Source organism: Artemia sp. Qi Xiang Cuo, chromosome 11 (genome assembly GCF_049724085.1).
Source record: "Artemia sp. Qi Xiang Cuo chromosome 11, ASM4972408v1, whole genome shotgun sequence".
Lineage (NCBI taxonomy): Eukaryota > Metazoa > Arthropoda > Branchiopoda > Anostraca > Artemiidae > Artemia > Artemia sp. Qi Xiang Cuo.
In genome coordinates this window covers 15,972,937-15,989,097 of record NC_142804.1, presented here as the reverse complement: position 1 = coordinate 15,989,097, position 16,161 = coordinate 15,972,937, and the positions used below count along the sequence as shown (strand labels likewise).

Genomic DNA, 16,161 nt, shown 5'->3' with positions numbered 1-16,161 from the left:
ACAAAAACAGCACAAAGAGACAAAACACAGATCAAAAATACTCAAACAGCAGAAAGAGACACAGAAACAGACCAAAAACACTCAAACATTTCAAAGAGACACACAGCCCAAAGAGAAAGGAGACTCACACATCCTACAGAGAGACACAAAGCCTGAAGAGACACAAACAGACAACATAGTTACACAAAGACCATAAAGATTCAAACTGCCCAAAGAGACATACAACCTAAAGAGACACACACAGCCCAAAGATACACCCACAAAGGCTAAAGATAAATACACACATTTCTAATATACACGAAACGCCAAAACAGAAAAACAAACCCCCAAACTAGAAAAAACACGACCATATAGACACATAAATACCAAAAAGATTCAAATCCCTCAAAAGAGACACAAATTGCCCAAAGAGACACACATGGCATATAAGACACACAAATAGACAATGGAAACATAAACACACCAAAACCCGCAAATATAGACAAATACAGACAAAACTAGACCAACGACACACTTAGAAAAAAATCGCAAAACTAGGAACTTAATTCACCAAGTGTACGATACCAGACAAATGTAAGAAAACCAGACAACACGTTCAATCTCATTAATAAGAGATAAACATATCACAAAGAACCAAAACCAGCCCAAAGAGACAGAAGCAAACATAGACACACAGCGCCCAAAAAAAGACTCTCCTCGCCCCAAAGATAACATCAGAGATAAACCATACAATATCAGTAAACAGATAAGCACCGAACAAAGAGACGCAAACCGCAAATAGAAAAAAAAAAAGAAACCAGAGACCAACCAAGCCCCCATATCCACACACAGCACCCCAAGGCTCAAAAATCCCAAAGAGACACACACACAGACCAAAAAGACTCAAACAGCTCAAAGAGTCACACAGCCCAAAGAGACACACACAGACACAAGAGACACAAACAGCTCAAAGAGACACAGATAGGACAAAGAGAAACACAACACAAAGAGACAAACACAGACCTAAAAGACTCAAATAGCCCAAAGAGACAAATACAGACCAAAGAGAGACGTAAAGCCCAAAACGACACACACAGCCAAAAGAGGCACATCGAGACCATAAGTATTCAAACTTTTCAAAGAGACACACAGCCTAAAGAGACTCACACTGCCCAAAGTCCCCCTTCGTTCAACTGAATCCCTCCATGTAACTAAACACCTGTATAACTGAAACCTTGTACAACTGAACCCCTGGACTACTGAACTCTCGTACAAATGAACCTTCGTGAAACTCAACCCAATTTAACTAAACCACTCGGTGACTGTTAGATACTATTTAAATTGACAATACTCTCCAAAACATCACTTGTGTATTATACAGTGCATAACCACTCCATCCCCTCCAATTCGTAAATCCCATTAGCCCTTTTTTTGCAAATGTTAATCAACCATTTCCGATTCGTCGTTAGGTATTTTTCAAATTTATAACAAATTACCTCAGTTAACAGCTCCTTTGGGGTTACCTTAACTGTTAATGAGTTTAATCCTTTTTTTTCTCCACTGATACAATCAATTACTAATTAATATCTTTTATTGTCTAAGTAAATTAAGTTATCTCCTGTCCTACAGAAATTAGGGACCAAACAAATTTTTTTTGTCTGCTTTTCAAAATGGTCGTATTTGTATATCTGTCATTTAACACTAATAAGTAAATCTAGTAACCATTTCGCAATAACAATAGGCTTAGCAGAGATTAAATCTCATTGTCGGCGACAGTTCAATCATATCACAGTAACACTTTTCAGTCATTTCTCGTTAAATTGACAATACTCTCCAAAACATCACTTGTGTATTATACAGTACATAATCATAAAATCTCCTCCAATTCGAAAATTCCATTACACCTTTTTTGTAAATGTTAAACAAACATCTCCGATTGTAAAAGCATTAAAAAATTTTCTAATCACTAATTACCTCTTTTTTATCTTGCCTCCTATCAATTCTGAGTTTCACCCGTGAAGCATTCTTAACCATCGCAATACCTTTACACAAATATCTTTTCGCCAAAAAATCGCAAATATCGTAAACTAAAGAAGTAATTACCCTTTTCAAAAAACATCACTAGTTCTATTAATGAAACCCTTGAAACGAATAGCCAAGTTTAAAAAAAAAAAACTGCTAATCAACTTAAAGATGAATGACCACGGATTTAACAAAAAAAAAACCTTTTATATCGTGAACTAGAAATCTACGTCAGAAAAAAGTGTCCTTAATAGGACCGGTATTAAATGACCCTGGTTACCCAATTACTTGAAAACCTACACACATATCCATGCCTCAGGCGTAGGTTTGCGTGTAGGTTTTCAAGTAATTGGGCGCTTACTACTGTTGTGTGTCCCTTACGGTTACAATTTCTGCAAAAAGGGTCTGACTCAAGGCATTCACTAATTGCGTGGCCTGTTTTCCCACACTTAAGGCAAGACGGATGGGACTGTTTGCAGTGTTTTTTGCTATGGCCGTGGGCCAGACAAGTGGAGCATTGTAGGAGCTTAGGCTTATAAATCTTGTAAAAAAGGGACATCCCGTACAAGAATATTTCTCTGTTTAGCTCAACTTTAAAGGAAATGAGGATTGAACGGCTTTGGTGAAGGACTCCTTCTTTGTTTAAACTTAGCCTTATTGCAGCTGAAGGATTTATGAAAAGGCCTGAAGAATCTATTAGTTCAGTTTGTATTTCCTCCACTTTTACACTGGTATCAACACCGTAAAGCACATAATTGTGTAACTTTTCCACATCTTTTTTTGTGGCTAAGATTTTCGAGCCCTCAAGAATTATTTCTTTGGATTTTGACAGGACATGGTCTGCCACCTGAGAAGACGTAAAGTAAATATCAATAGAGTCGTCCTGCTTGAAAACAAGTTCAAAATTTACCTTGGCGATCAGAAAGACAGCTTTCCTAATTTGCATTATTCGATATTTTGAAAAGGGTTGGCCATTGGTTTTTTCGATTGAGACAGTATAATAATTGGGATAATCTGTAGTACTAGTTTCTGGGACACTTGAAGGGAAGGGTTGCACTATCACTGGCGAACGAGTATCATCCTTTTTCCTCTTTTTGCCAGGCGTCTCATCTCTTTCATTAGAGTTAGTTGCGGCTAAGGCCTGAATTCATGACAAGTGGCTAACTGTTTTGGACCGTATAGTTGGGAGGGTGGTCTAGGAAGAGTTTTAGAAGTAGGTTGGAAGGGTGACTGGCCAAGGGTTTCAGTGGGAGTATCCTTCTCGGGTGGTAGCCTTAGGGGCTGCTTTTTTCCCGACATTTATTCTGACGAGACACTGCAGATTCACGAACTGTTAATCAGTCTTAATTTAAGGTTACTTTACCAATAGTAAAGATTCAGTTATGGAACTAAATTATTCACTATGATAAATAATAACTCACTTTGTATGAAGTGAACAATCCCTCACAATTAAATCCGCAAGTTAATTGCGCAATCTAACACAGTACAGTACAAAAGATAACCCGATTAGGTTCATAAGTTAGTTCCTTTTAGTTCAGATACTAAACTCATATTCATATAGTATCATATTCATATCATATCATATAAATATGTATTCATATATTTTTTGGCGTTTTTTGCTCTTTAAAATCTGTTTTTTGGTATTATTCAATAGTCCACTTTTTTCCTGAGGTCATTAAAAGTGTGTCTCATGAGTTGATTGTATTTCACTTGCTTAGTCGGCAGTCTTTATTTTGTTTCCTATTGTCCTTTCCACTCATTTCTATATGTTCAAATCCCATTATGTTTTTTTTTCCTTTCCATTTATTCTTTAACCTCAAGTTTCAGTTTTTTTTTCCGAATTTTGAGTTCAGTTTTCATATATGATTTTTAATTAGGAATCGTGTTCTTATCAACTCTGGCCGGGCGGGGGGGGGTCTCTGGAAAAGCCTGAAGAAGGAATATTCCATATTTAATTATAAAGGTTCAGGCTATTCCACCGTTTTATTAAACCAACTGCCTATTCTGGAAGGAAAACAGCTTGATATTGAAAGCTTATTAAATAATACAATTAGGAGTAATGATTATGTGATTGATTTAACCTGCATTTCTCATGGAAACAATAAATACGTAACAGATTCTGAGTGTACTGAGGGGGGTGTGGGACTGTTGGTGCTTCAGATAAAGACTCAAGAGCTAATGTCTTCTTTTGACCAACTTAAGATTCTAAAGGATGATTTGCAGCCACATGTTCATAGCCTGTGTCAGACTTTTTTGGATGGTTCTAATGATTCAGTTTTTGATTTGCCTGGTTATTTTTTGAATGACTGAATCGGACACAGATAGGAAAGGGAGGTGTTGCTCAATATATGTCGAATGAAATTGCAAATTCCTTTCGTAGAGATTTTTCACAGAATGTGGAAGGAGTTTTCGAATCACTGTCTGTTGAAAATTCAGTCTCGGGAAAAATAGGTTGTCATGGGTGATTTTAACTTAAGTCTTCTGGATGACCTTCTGTGTCAATAGATTTTCTCACTTTAATGCTTTCTAATGGTATGCTGCCAACGACGGTTAAACCTAGTAGAGTAACTGAGACAATAGATATTCTAATTGCTAATATTTTTTTTATTTACCAATTCTTAGTAGCTGTGTCTCGGTAAGCGACGTTTCAGACCACTTTTCTATTCTTTCAAAGTTAACCTTTCCGGAGCCTGCGTTTAGTCGAAATACATTGCAAACAAGTTTTGTTTACTTTTTCTCCGAAAAGAGCCTGCAGCGTTTAAAACTATGTTTGACTGAACAAGTGTGGGACGAGTCTGACTCTTTGTAAAATTTTAATACGCGTTTTGGTAAGTTTAACGGTTCAGTGAAGTCTGCAATATTCCAAACCTGTATCTTTGCACTATCTCTTATCTCTGTATAACTATAACTCTTATCTTTGCACTATCGGCTAAAAAAATCGGAGCCTTTAAACCCTTGGATTATTCCCGGTTTATTCAAGAGCTGGAGAAGAACGAAGAATCTTTGGAAAAAGTGGAAAGCTTCTTCTTTAGTCCGTCACCTGGATGAATATAAGAGTTACAGGAGCGTGTTTAAATCAAACTATTCGTTAAGTATGATTTTTATTTTGGGAAGTTTTCTGATTGTGGGAAAGATGGTAGGAAGACCTGGAAACCAATTAACTCCGTTCTTAAACCTGGCCCTCTCAGATCACCTTTACCTAAAAGTCTTTTAATCAAGGTCAGCTAGTATGCAGCAGAGATGTTATTGAAAGTCAGCTAGCGTCTTATTTCTCTGCTGTTGGGAAAACTACTGCAGCAGCTTTTTTTTTCCAGCATCTTCTAATCGACAGTACAAGTCCTATTTATGCCCGTCTTGTCTAATATCAATGAGAATTGAGCTTGAAAGTGAATCTGAAATTTCTAGGACTGCCTTTTCTCTACAAGGTACTTCCTCGTCAGGTCAAGAGGATATTCCTACTAAGGTTATCAAGTTCATTTACCAGCAATTGTCTCACCTTAAACTGAGCTTATTCAAGCTACTTTTGATCTGGGTATTTTCCCAGCATAACTTAAAAGAATAATAGTTCTATTTAAAGATGGTTCAATGAGGGATCCTTTAAATTACAGATCAATCTCTTTCCTTCCCGTATTCAGAAAGATTTTTTGAAAAGGTTTCTTCATGAATTTCAGTTTGGGTTTCTTACCAGTTATTCGACTGAACATGCGCATGCTTCGCTCATTAGTTGTTTTTTTTTCTCAGCCTTAGACTCTGGTTTAGTCCCAGCTGCTCTTTTTTGGACGTAAAGAAGGCGTTCGACCCCATTGCACATGACATTCTTCTAGTAAAACTTGGTTACATTGGAGGAAGAGGAATCTTTCAATCTTGGTTCCATTCGTATCTTTTGAATAGGAAGATTTTTATTGGTGACGACACTTTAAGGTCTTTAAGGTTGAAAATGGAGTCGCTGAAGAATCTGTCAGGCCCAATGCTTGTTTTATTTGATCTTTTTTATACAATAGAAATGTGTGCTACAAAGTTCTGTTGCCGATTGTGTCACCCACCCGTGTTGATAAACCAAGGTACCAGTCACACTCCGATGACAGCCTTGTTGCATTCAATGATGACAGTACGTTTGCTACAGTTGGATTTGATCAAGTTTCATTGGAGAAAAATCTTCTTGCTCTATTTGAAAGATATATTTCATGGTTTAATGTGAACTGTTTGGCTATTAATGTTTCCAAATCTAAGGTTTTTGTTTTTTTATAGAATTTCTACAGCTTTTCCGAGTATTCGTATGATAAAAACTTCACGTGGTACGCTCCTTCATTTGCTGTTAGACCCCGCTTAAATCTCCGTTCAGTTTATGTCCTTATATGTGCTTCGTTTACTTTTGCACGGTTATATGGGACTCTTCAAACTTTATCTCAGCCTTCTACTTTTGTATCTCAAAGCTTTTCATATTACCTTCATTGTGTTGATAATTTAAGAGTCCCTGCTACATCAGTGGCTGGTCTGATATAGAAAATAGAATGAATAGAATATATGATGAATATAGAATACGCTTTCAGCTATTGCTCGAAACTGTCATTCCTTTGGCATAGTCAGTCGTCTAGTGGTTGATTTTTCGAAAATTAGTTTTAATTTATAAATTGTTAGTGATATTTTTTATTTTTTATTATATTACATTTTTTCATTTCAATTGTTTTTGATGTTTTATTTTCTTTAAGTGTATTACGTACATTTTGTCTGTGGCAAGAACTTTTCACAAGCGATAATGGAATAGCTTTCTGTTTTTGCTCAAAAATTTTCTCAGTTAAACTGAAAAGAGAAAACGGCTTAGGTTAACTCAAACCACATATCAACATATTTTATATGTAATAATTTATTTTAAAATCCCAGTCGCATGTTCAAATTACGGGACACCCATCTTTTTTATATGTAGACTAAGATTGTGTTTTAGAATTTGGAATTTATTATTATAAGCATGTTCTTATTTTCAAAGGTAAATCCAATATATATATACATATATATATATATATATATATATATATATATATATATATATATATATATATATATATATATATATATATATATATATATATATATATATATATATATATATATATATATATATATATATATATATATATATATATATATATATACATATATACATATATATATATATATATATATATATATATATATATATATATATATATATATATATATATATATATATATATATATATATATATATATATATATATATATATATATATATATATATATATATATATATATATATATATATATATATATATATATATATATATATATTAAATGTTCATTTGTTCTTCTGTATGAACATTGTAATACAGTATAAGTAATAATTCTGCCAAAATTTCGAGGTTTCAATAGCCTAACTTGTACCTTAAGATCTTCAAAATCTTAGATATCCTCATTTCACAATTTCAGCTACTCTGTAAGAAAAAGGGAAGGGACAACTTACTTCATTGAATGCCTCTTCCGTTGTTTCTTTTTCATGTGATTCAGACTTGGGGATGTCAGGGTTTAGATCCTCCGGCAAGGATTCTGTTGCAATGGGAACAGATACAGGACTTGGCCCAGACGAGGGTACCTGGAATTATAGACATAAACATCGAATATTGGATTTTACTTAAAATTAATTTAAAAAAAAAAACACTCCGAGAAACAAGTTTTTTCAAAGAAAAGTAACGGCCATTTCAAACTTAAGCTCAGCAAATGAAAATACCTTTTGAAACTTGGACTTAAAACGACCAGAAATTAATATTAGAGAATAAATGAAACCCAAAACGAACAGAAATTAAATTAAAAATTATAGGCAAAAATATACAATAAGTAATAATATAAATAAATAAATAGATCTTAAAGCGAATAATGCTTAGATTGAATATAAAAATCAAGCTTAAAACGAAAAAAAATATTTTGCTATTGAAGCATAAATGAAAATTAAAATGAACAGAAATTAAATAGACAATCAATGCAAACAAACGTACAATAGATGTTAATGTAAAGGAATAAATAAATCTTAAAACGAGTGAAACTTAAATTGAATATGCAAATCAAGCTTAAAACGAAAAAAAATCACTACAAACAAGAGTTTGGGCATCGCCTCCTACTCTCACTGTAAAAATCTTACTTACAACGCCTACCCTCGGGCCCTGTGGGGCTGTGTCGACACGGGAGTTTTTGTTATCTGAACTTTGAACTATTTTTAACAAAATATCTACCTCCAAATTTTTATCTGATGTATTTAGGGCGTGGGGGGGTGGCTAGTTGCCCTCCAATCTCTTTTGACTCTTAAAAAATGAACGAGAACTTTCAATTTCCAATCAAATGAACCCTCTCCGAAGTTTATGTAAGCATTCCTTTCATAAAAACGATATATACCCACAGAGCATTACTTACAACGCATGCCTCCGGGCCTTGGGGGGTTGCGTCGACACAGGAGTTTTTCTTATCTGACCTTTGAATTATTTTCAAGGAAATGGCTATTTAAAAAATTTTATAGGATATGCTCGGGGAAAAAAGGGTGTGTGGTGAGGGGGGTGTGGGTCTAGTTGCACTCGGATTTCTTTTGAATCTTAAAAAGTGAACTAGAACTTTTCATTTCCAATCAAATGAGCCCTCTCTGAAGTTTATACGAGCACACGTTTCATAGGAACCATACACGCCCCCAGGAGAAGACTTACAACGCCTAACCCTTGGGCCCTGGGGGTCGTGTTGAAACCGGAGTTTTGTAATCTAATTTATGAACAATTTTTTAAAAACTGGTTATGTCAAAATTTGTAGTGGGTGGGTGTGGGGAAAAAGGGCATGGAGGGGGGCTAGTTGCCCTTAAATCTCTTGACTCTTCAAAAGTGAACTAGAACTTTCACTTTCCAATCAAATGAGCCCTCTTTGAATTTTACACGAGCATCCTTTCCATAAGAACCATATATGCCCCCAGGGCACAACTTACAACGCCTGCCCCTAGGCCCTGGGGGGGGGGTTGTGTTGACAAGTTTTTGTTACATGATCTGTGAACTATTTTTGACAAAACAGCTATCTCAAAATTTTTATCAGATGTATTTGGGAATATAGGGCGTGGGGGAGGGGGCTGTTTACCCTCCAATATCTTTTTACTTCCTATAAAGTTTATACGAGCTTCCCTTTCATAAGAACCATACATGCCCTTAGGGCGTAACTTAGAACGCCTTCTCCCGGGCCCTGGGGGCTGTATTGACATCGGAGTTTTTCTTATCTGACCTTTGAACTATTTTTTTTAACAAATGTCCAGCTTAAAATTTTCAGCAGATGGGTTCGGAAAAAGAAGGCTTGGGGGGGGGGGGGCTAGTTGCCCTCGGATCTCTTTTGACTATTAAAAAGTGAACTCGAACTTTCAATTTCCAATCAAATCAGCTCTCTCTGAAGTTTATACCAATATCCCTTTCACAAGAACCATATATGCCCTAGGGCATAACTTACAACGCCTGCCCCAGGGCCCTAGGGGGTTGTGTCGACACCTGAGTTTTTGTTATCTGACTTTATGACGTTTTTGTTATATGACAAAGCTTTCTATAAAAACCTTATATGCCCCTAGGGCATAACTTAAAACTCTTGCCCTGAGGGCTGTGGGTTGTCATCCTCAAAGGCCTAATTACCAGAATTTTCAACCACGTATGCCCCCAAGGCACAACAACCATAAGACATATATGGCTCTTGGGCTTTGGAAATACACGATTTATCTATCTATCTATCTATATGCCCCCAAGGTAACTTATAACCCTTGCCCTGAAGACCTTGGGGGGGGGGGGGGCTGTCATGCTCAAAGATATAATTTCCAGAAATTTCAACTACTTTGAACGAAATGGCTATCTCAAAATTTTGATTGGATATGTTTGGGGAAATGATGGGCGTGGAAGGGGTGTTCGTTACCTTCCAATCACTTTTGATACTTAAAAAGGGCAATAGAAATCCCGATTTTCAATCGAATGAGCCCCCTTTGAAGCTTCTACGACGACTCTTTCCATATGAAGTGCCTCTTGGGAAAAAATAAATAAATAATAAAACATTAGAGCCGTATGGCCTTTACTTTAGGCAACGCTACAGCGTTGCCTGTGATACGTGACATTAGATATCTTGCAACGTGAAAAAAGCTTGGAGACCAATTAAAATAGACTCATTTGTAAAAAAAAGAAAAGATAATGTTTGCTTCAAAAGCACAAGAAAGATTATGCGAATTTTCTCCATAACAATCCAAACAAGAATAGGAAGTAGTTTGTTTAATAAGAGTCTATACCTGCAACTGACTGCACAATTTCGGCAAAACTAAATATGGTGATTAACTGGAACAAATATACTATTTCACACGTATTCAAAACTGGGCTGAAAAACGTATTTTGAATGTGTGTTTTTTTTAGGACTCCAAGTTATTAATGGAGAAAATTCAACACTTATACTTGGTCAAACAGTTCGTGGTAACGAACTGTAAGTAAGGAGCGACCCGGCTCAATGGTAACCGAAACTCTAGAAAACGGGTTTTTGATACCAATAGATATATCAAAAGAATCAGATTTCAATGCTGATTTCAAATATATATACTTTCGTCAAGTTTAGTGCTACCCATCAAAAGTTACGCGCCTGAGAAAATTTGGCTGATTTTCAAAAAAAGGGGGAAAGACCCCTAAAAGTTACAGAACCTTAATGAAAATCACACCATCATATTCAGCGTATCAGAGAACCCTACTGTAGAGGTTGCAAGCTCTTATCTGCAACAATGTGACATTTTGCATTTTTCGTCAGAAGAAAGATCACGGGTGCGTGTTTATTTGTTTTTTTCCCCCAGGGGTAATCGTATTACCACAGTAGTCCAAGAATATCGTGGGAGGGCTTATGCGGACGGAAATTAAAAGTTCTAATGCCCTTTTTAAGTGACCAAAAAAAATGGAGGGCAACTAGGCTCCCTCCCACACTTATTTTTTCCCCAAAGTCACCCGATCAAAATTTTGAGATAGCCATTTTGTTCAGCATGGTCGAAAATATGATAAATATGTCTTTTAGGATGACTTAATCCCCCGAAGCCCCCAAGGGGAGGGCTAAAAGTTATGTACTTTACCCAATGTTAACATATAGTATTGGTTATTGGGAAGTATACAGAAGTTTTCAGGAGGGTTTTTTTTCTGGTAGTGGGAGGGAAGTGTGGGTTGGGGGTTATGTTGGAGGATCTGTCCATGAAGGAAGTTTTCATGGGGGAAGGAAAATTGCCATGAAGGGGGCGCCGGACTTGCCAGCATTATTTATTGGTTATTGGGAAGTATACAGACATTTTCTGGAAGGATTTTCTTCTGGAGGGGGGGCTAGAGGAGGGGGTTACTCTGGAGAATCTTTCCGTGGAGGATGTTTCTTTGGGGTAAGGGACATTTCTATGAAGGGGGCGCCGGATTTTCAAGCATTATTTAAAAAACAATCAGAAATTAAATTAAAAAAAACAAGTTTTTTCAACTGAAAGTAAGAAGCAACATTAGAACTTAAAACGAACAGAAATTATAACGTATGTGAGGGGGCTCTCCCCCAAGTCAATACCTCGCTCTTTAAGCTACAGTTGTTTTTAGTGCTTTCAAAATAGCTATCTATTCTAATTAAACGGCCTTTGTGATTCAGGGGTTTGTGAATCAAATTTTTTTTTAACTTTTAACGTAAAGAGCCTGGTATTGACTACGGGGAGAACCCCCTCATATACTTAATAACATATACATAATAAAAAAAAAAAATAAAAAAACAAGCGATACGGCTCAATAGTAATCGAAACTTTTAAAAACGGAATTTTGATGTTAATAAATGTATCAAAAGAATGTGTTTATAATGCTGATTCTAAATATATAAATTTTATTAAGTTTAGTATTACTCATCAAAGGTTACGAGCCTGAGAAAATTTACCCGATTTTTTAAAGAGGGGGGAAACATCCCCTACAAGTGAAAGAATTTTAATGAAAATCACACCGTCAGATTCAGCGTATCAGAAAACCCTATTACATAGGTTTCAAGCTCATATCTGCAAAAATCTGCAACTTTGTATTTTTTGCCAGAAGAAAAATATACGAATATAGAAGTTAGTTACGTAAGTTAATTTGTAAAGACATCCATTTAGCAAAAGAAAAGTAAAATTTTTATGCAAATTTTTTTTACTTATTTAATGACGGTTAGCCAAAATAAAAGCTGCATTAAATAAAAAACGATCAGAAATCAAATAAAAAAAACGAGTTCTTCAAACTGAAAGTAAGGAGCAACATTAAAATTTAAAACGAACAGAAATTACTCCGAGTATGAAAGGGGCTGTTCCCTCCTCAACTCCTCGCTCTTTACGCTGAAGTTTGACTCTGTCTCACAACTTTATTTTTTAAAACAATAAGAAACTTTTGCGTAAAGAGCTAGGCGTTGAGGAGGGGACAACCCCTTTCACACACGGAATAATTTATATTCGGTTTAAGTCTTAATGTCGCTCCTTACTTTCAGTTTAAAAAACTTGTTTTTTTTTATTTAATTTCATATAAACTCAAGCCGTACAAAATCAAGCGTGTAAAATTCAGTCTTTAAGGTCGATCTTGCTGAAGTTCAACCTTGCGAAAGTCACGCCACTAAACTTCAATCCGGTCAGAAGTCAGAAAAGAATCGTTAAGAGCCTGAATATCGGTTTTTGCAAATGTGATCATTTACTATGTTAGTACATCATATAAGCATTTCTTATGACATCATATATGGCATCATATAAGTATTTTCTTATATGATGTTATGCATAGCATAAATAAGATTGTTGAATTTCCAAAGCAACAGTTATTTGTATAATATGACGTCTTTTGTAATGCCCAAAAAACGAAAACTTGCAATTGCAGTTACTATGAATGATGATTCTGTGGAACCAATACCTGAATTAACAAACGTGATAAGATGTGAAACTCAACAACCTGGACCATCGGTTTCGACAACACCAATACGGGACACCAAAGTAAAAGCCATTGCTAAATTGTCTGAAGTGATCAAATTCCAAAAACGTGTCAAAAATGAAAATGAAGGGCATAGACACACGCGGTTAGGACATATGCAACACCAAACAAGTGAGGGAGTCAAAAATGAAATTGAAGAGCAGCGAGTCAATGAAAACCAACCTGGACAGCGAGAATCAAAACGTGTCAAAATTGAAAATGATAGCGATGACGATGGGGTTTTGGATTTTGACACAGATTAATCAAAAAAACATTTTTCACAAAATAAGTTTTTCAAAAAAAGTAAAGAACTCCATTAAACCAAAAATGAATAAAAGTAGAATCAAATAATTTACCAAGCATTCAACTACCACAAATCAGTATCAATAAATACATGAAACCCAAAACAAACAAAAATTAAAATTATTCAAACTCAAAACGATATATATGTATGCAGACAATTTGAGCCTTTTCGTGATGTCATGACGTCCAAATAGACCTTAATTTAGAAGTGGTGCCTTCGTAAAATTAAATTTTTTTTATTGGACCTTTAACTTTTGCCTCGGCTTGTTTTATGTCATTATGAAAGACACATCACAGAACCTTTGTTTCTTTTAATTGTTCAGGTGGTGGGACAAAAACTTCTTTTTCTTCCAGCGATTTATCCAGTCCATATTTTATATTTTCAAAAATATGGTAGGTATTGATGTTCTTATCCATGTCAAAATCAAAAACCCAATCATCATCTCTATCATTTTCAGTTTGTTTGGTTCGTTACACCTTGGATTATCTTTCGTCATTATTAAATACATATCGTCGAATCTTTTTTTTTTTTTTAACAAATGCAAGGAACACACGGCAGGCTTCTATATATAGATTCTCGCTTTCGCTTGTCTTCTAAACGCAGACAATTTGAGTCTTCTCTTGATGTCATGACGTCCAACTGTACCGTATATTAGTAGTGATGCATTTGAATAATTCCATTTTTTTATTGGACTTCTAAGGTTTGCCTTGACTTGTTGTTTGTTTTTATGAAAGATATATCGTCGAAACTTAGTTTCTTTTAATTACTCAAATGGTGGGGCAAAAACTACTTTTTCTTCAAACATTTTATCTATTCCAGATTTTTGATATTACAAGGCATGGAAGGCACTGACGACCGCCTCTGTTTTTTTTTTAATTGTTCAGGTGGTGGACAAAAACTTCTTATTTTGCCTTGGCTTGTCTTTTGTCATTATGAAGGACATAGCGCCTAATCTTTGTTTCTTTTAATTGTTCAGGTGGTGGGAAAATTTTTTTTGCTTCTTCCAACGATTTATCCAGTCAATATTTTTGACTTTCAAAGGTTTGGTAGGTCTTGATGACCTTATCCATGTCAAAATCCAAAACCCAATCATCACTGCTATCATATTCAATTTGTTTGCTTCGTTATACCTCGGCTTATTTTTCGTCATTATGAAATACATATAGCCGAACTTTTGCTTTTTTAACAAAGGTATGGTAGGGATTGGCGACCTTATGATAGGCAGCGCAATAGCTCTGCCTAAGTAAAGAACGCTGTTGGCACTATGTATTATTTATTTATTTTCTGGTTTTGGCCCTGGCTCTTGGAGGAATTGCCGTAAAAACTTCAAAAAGGGCCCATTCGATGGAAATTGGAATGGCTAGTGCCCTGTTTAATAGTTGAAAGTGATTGGAAGGCAACTAACACCCCTTCCACGCCCACCATTTCCCCAAACACATCCAATCAAAATTTTGAGATAGCCATTTTGTTCAGCGAGGTTAATTTCCAGATAGAAATAATGTATTTGAGAAGGAAACCCCCCCCACATCCCTTAGAGAAAGGGTTGTAAGTTATGCCCTGGGGGCATATAAGGTTTTTATAGAAAGTTTTGTCGTAGAAACTTCAAAAAGGGCTCATTGGATTGGAAATTCAAAGGACTAGTGCCCTTTTTAATAATCGAACGTGATTGGAGGGCAACTAGCCCCCCTCTCACGCCCACCTTTTCCCCAAACACATCCAATCAGAATTTTGAGATAGCCATTTTATTCAACGTAGTTGAAAGTTTTGGAAATTAGGTCTTTCAGGATGACAATCTCCCTGCAGCCCTCAGTGCGAGGGTTGTAAGTTATGCCCTGGGGGCATATTTATAGAAAGCATTGTCGTAGAAACTTCAAAAAGGGCTCATTCGATTGGAAATTGAAAGGGCTAGTGCCCTTTTTAACAGTCAAAAGTGATTGGAAGGCAACGAACACTCTTTCCATACCCACCATTTCCCCAAACACAACAAATCAAAATTTTGAGATAGCCATTTTGTTCAAAGCAATTGAAAGCTCTGGATATTATATCTTTGGGTAGGACACTCCCCCAACGGTCTTCAGGGCAAAGGGTATAAGTTATGCCCTGGGGGCATATAAGGTTTTTATTAAAAGTTTTTCATAGAAACTTGCAAAAGGGCTCATTCAATTAGAAAGTCAAAGGGCTAGTGCCCTTCTTAACAGTCAAAAGTGACTGGAGGGCAACTAACCCCTCTCCCACGCCCGCCTTTTCTCCAAACACATCCAATCAAAATTTTTAGATTGCCATTTTGTTCAAAATAGTTGAAAGTTTTGGAAATTAGGTCTTTAAGGATGACAACCCCCTCCCCCCACAGCCCTCAGGGCAAGGGCTGTGAGTTATGCCCTGTAGCCATACAAGGTTCTTATAGAAAGCGTTGTCGTAAAACTTCAAAAAGGGCTCATTCGATTGGAATTTGAAATCGCTAGTGCACTTTTCATTATTTGAATGTGATGAAAATAATCGGAGGGCAACTAACCCTCTCTCACGCCCAACATTTCCCCAAACACATACAGTCAAAATTTTGAGATAGCCATTTTTTTCAACGTAGTTGAAAGTTCTCGAAATTATGTCTTTGAGGATGACAACCCCCACGGCCCTCAGGGCAAGGGTTGTAAGTAATGTCCTGGGGGCATATAAGGTTTTCATAGAAAGTTTTGTCGTAGACACTTGAAAAAGGGCTCATTTGATTAGAAATTGAAAGGGGTAGTGCCCTTTTTAATAGTCGATAGCTAATGGAGAGCAAGTAACCCTTCTCTCACGCCCACCAATTCCCCAAACACAGTCAATCAAATTTTAGAGATAGCCATTTTGTTCAAACTAGTTGAAAGT

At 36.0% G+C, this 16,161-nt stretch overlaps 1 protein-coding gene across 1 annotated transcript in view; it reads right to left on the bottom strand.

The window, feature by feature from the left end:
- Positions 1-7,447: 7,447 nt before the first annotated feature.
- Positions 7,448-16,161, bottom strand: part of LOC148946691 (uncharacterized) — a 165,785-nt gene continuing 157,071 nt past the window's right edge. Inside the window, exon 3 of the mRNA XM_089097386.1 lies at positions 7,448-7,627. Coding sequence (XP_088953512.1) covers positions 7,448-7,627 — 180 coding nt within the window. The remainder of the gene's footprint in view (positions 7,628-16,161) is intronic.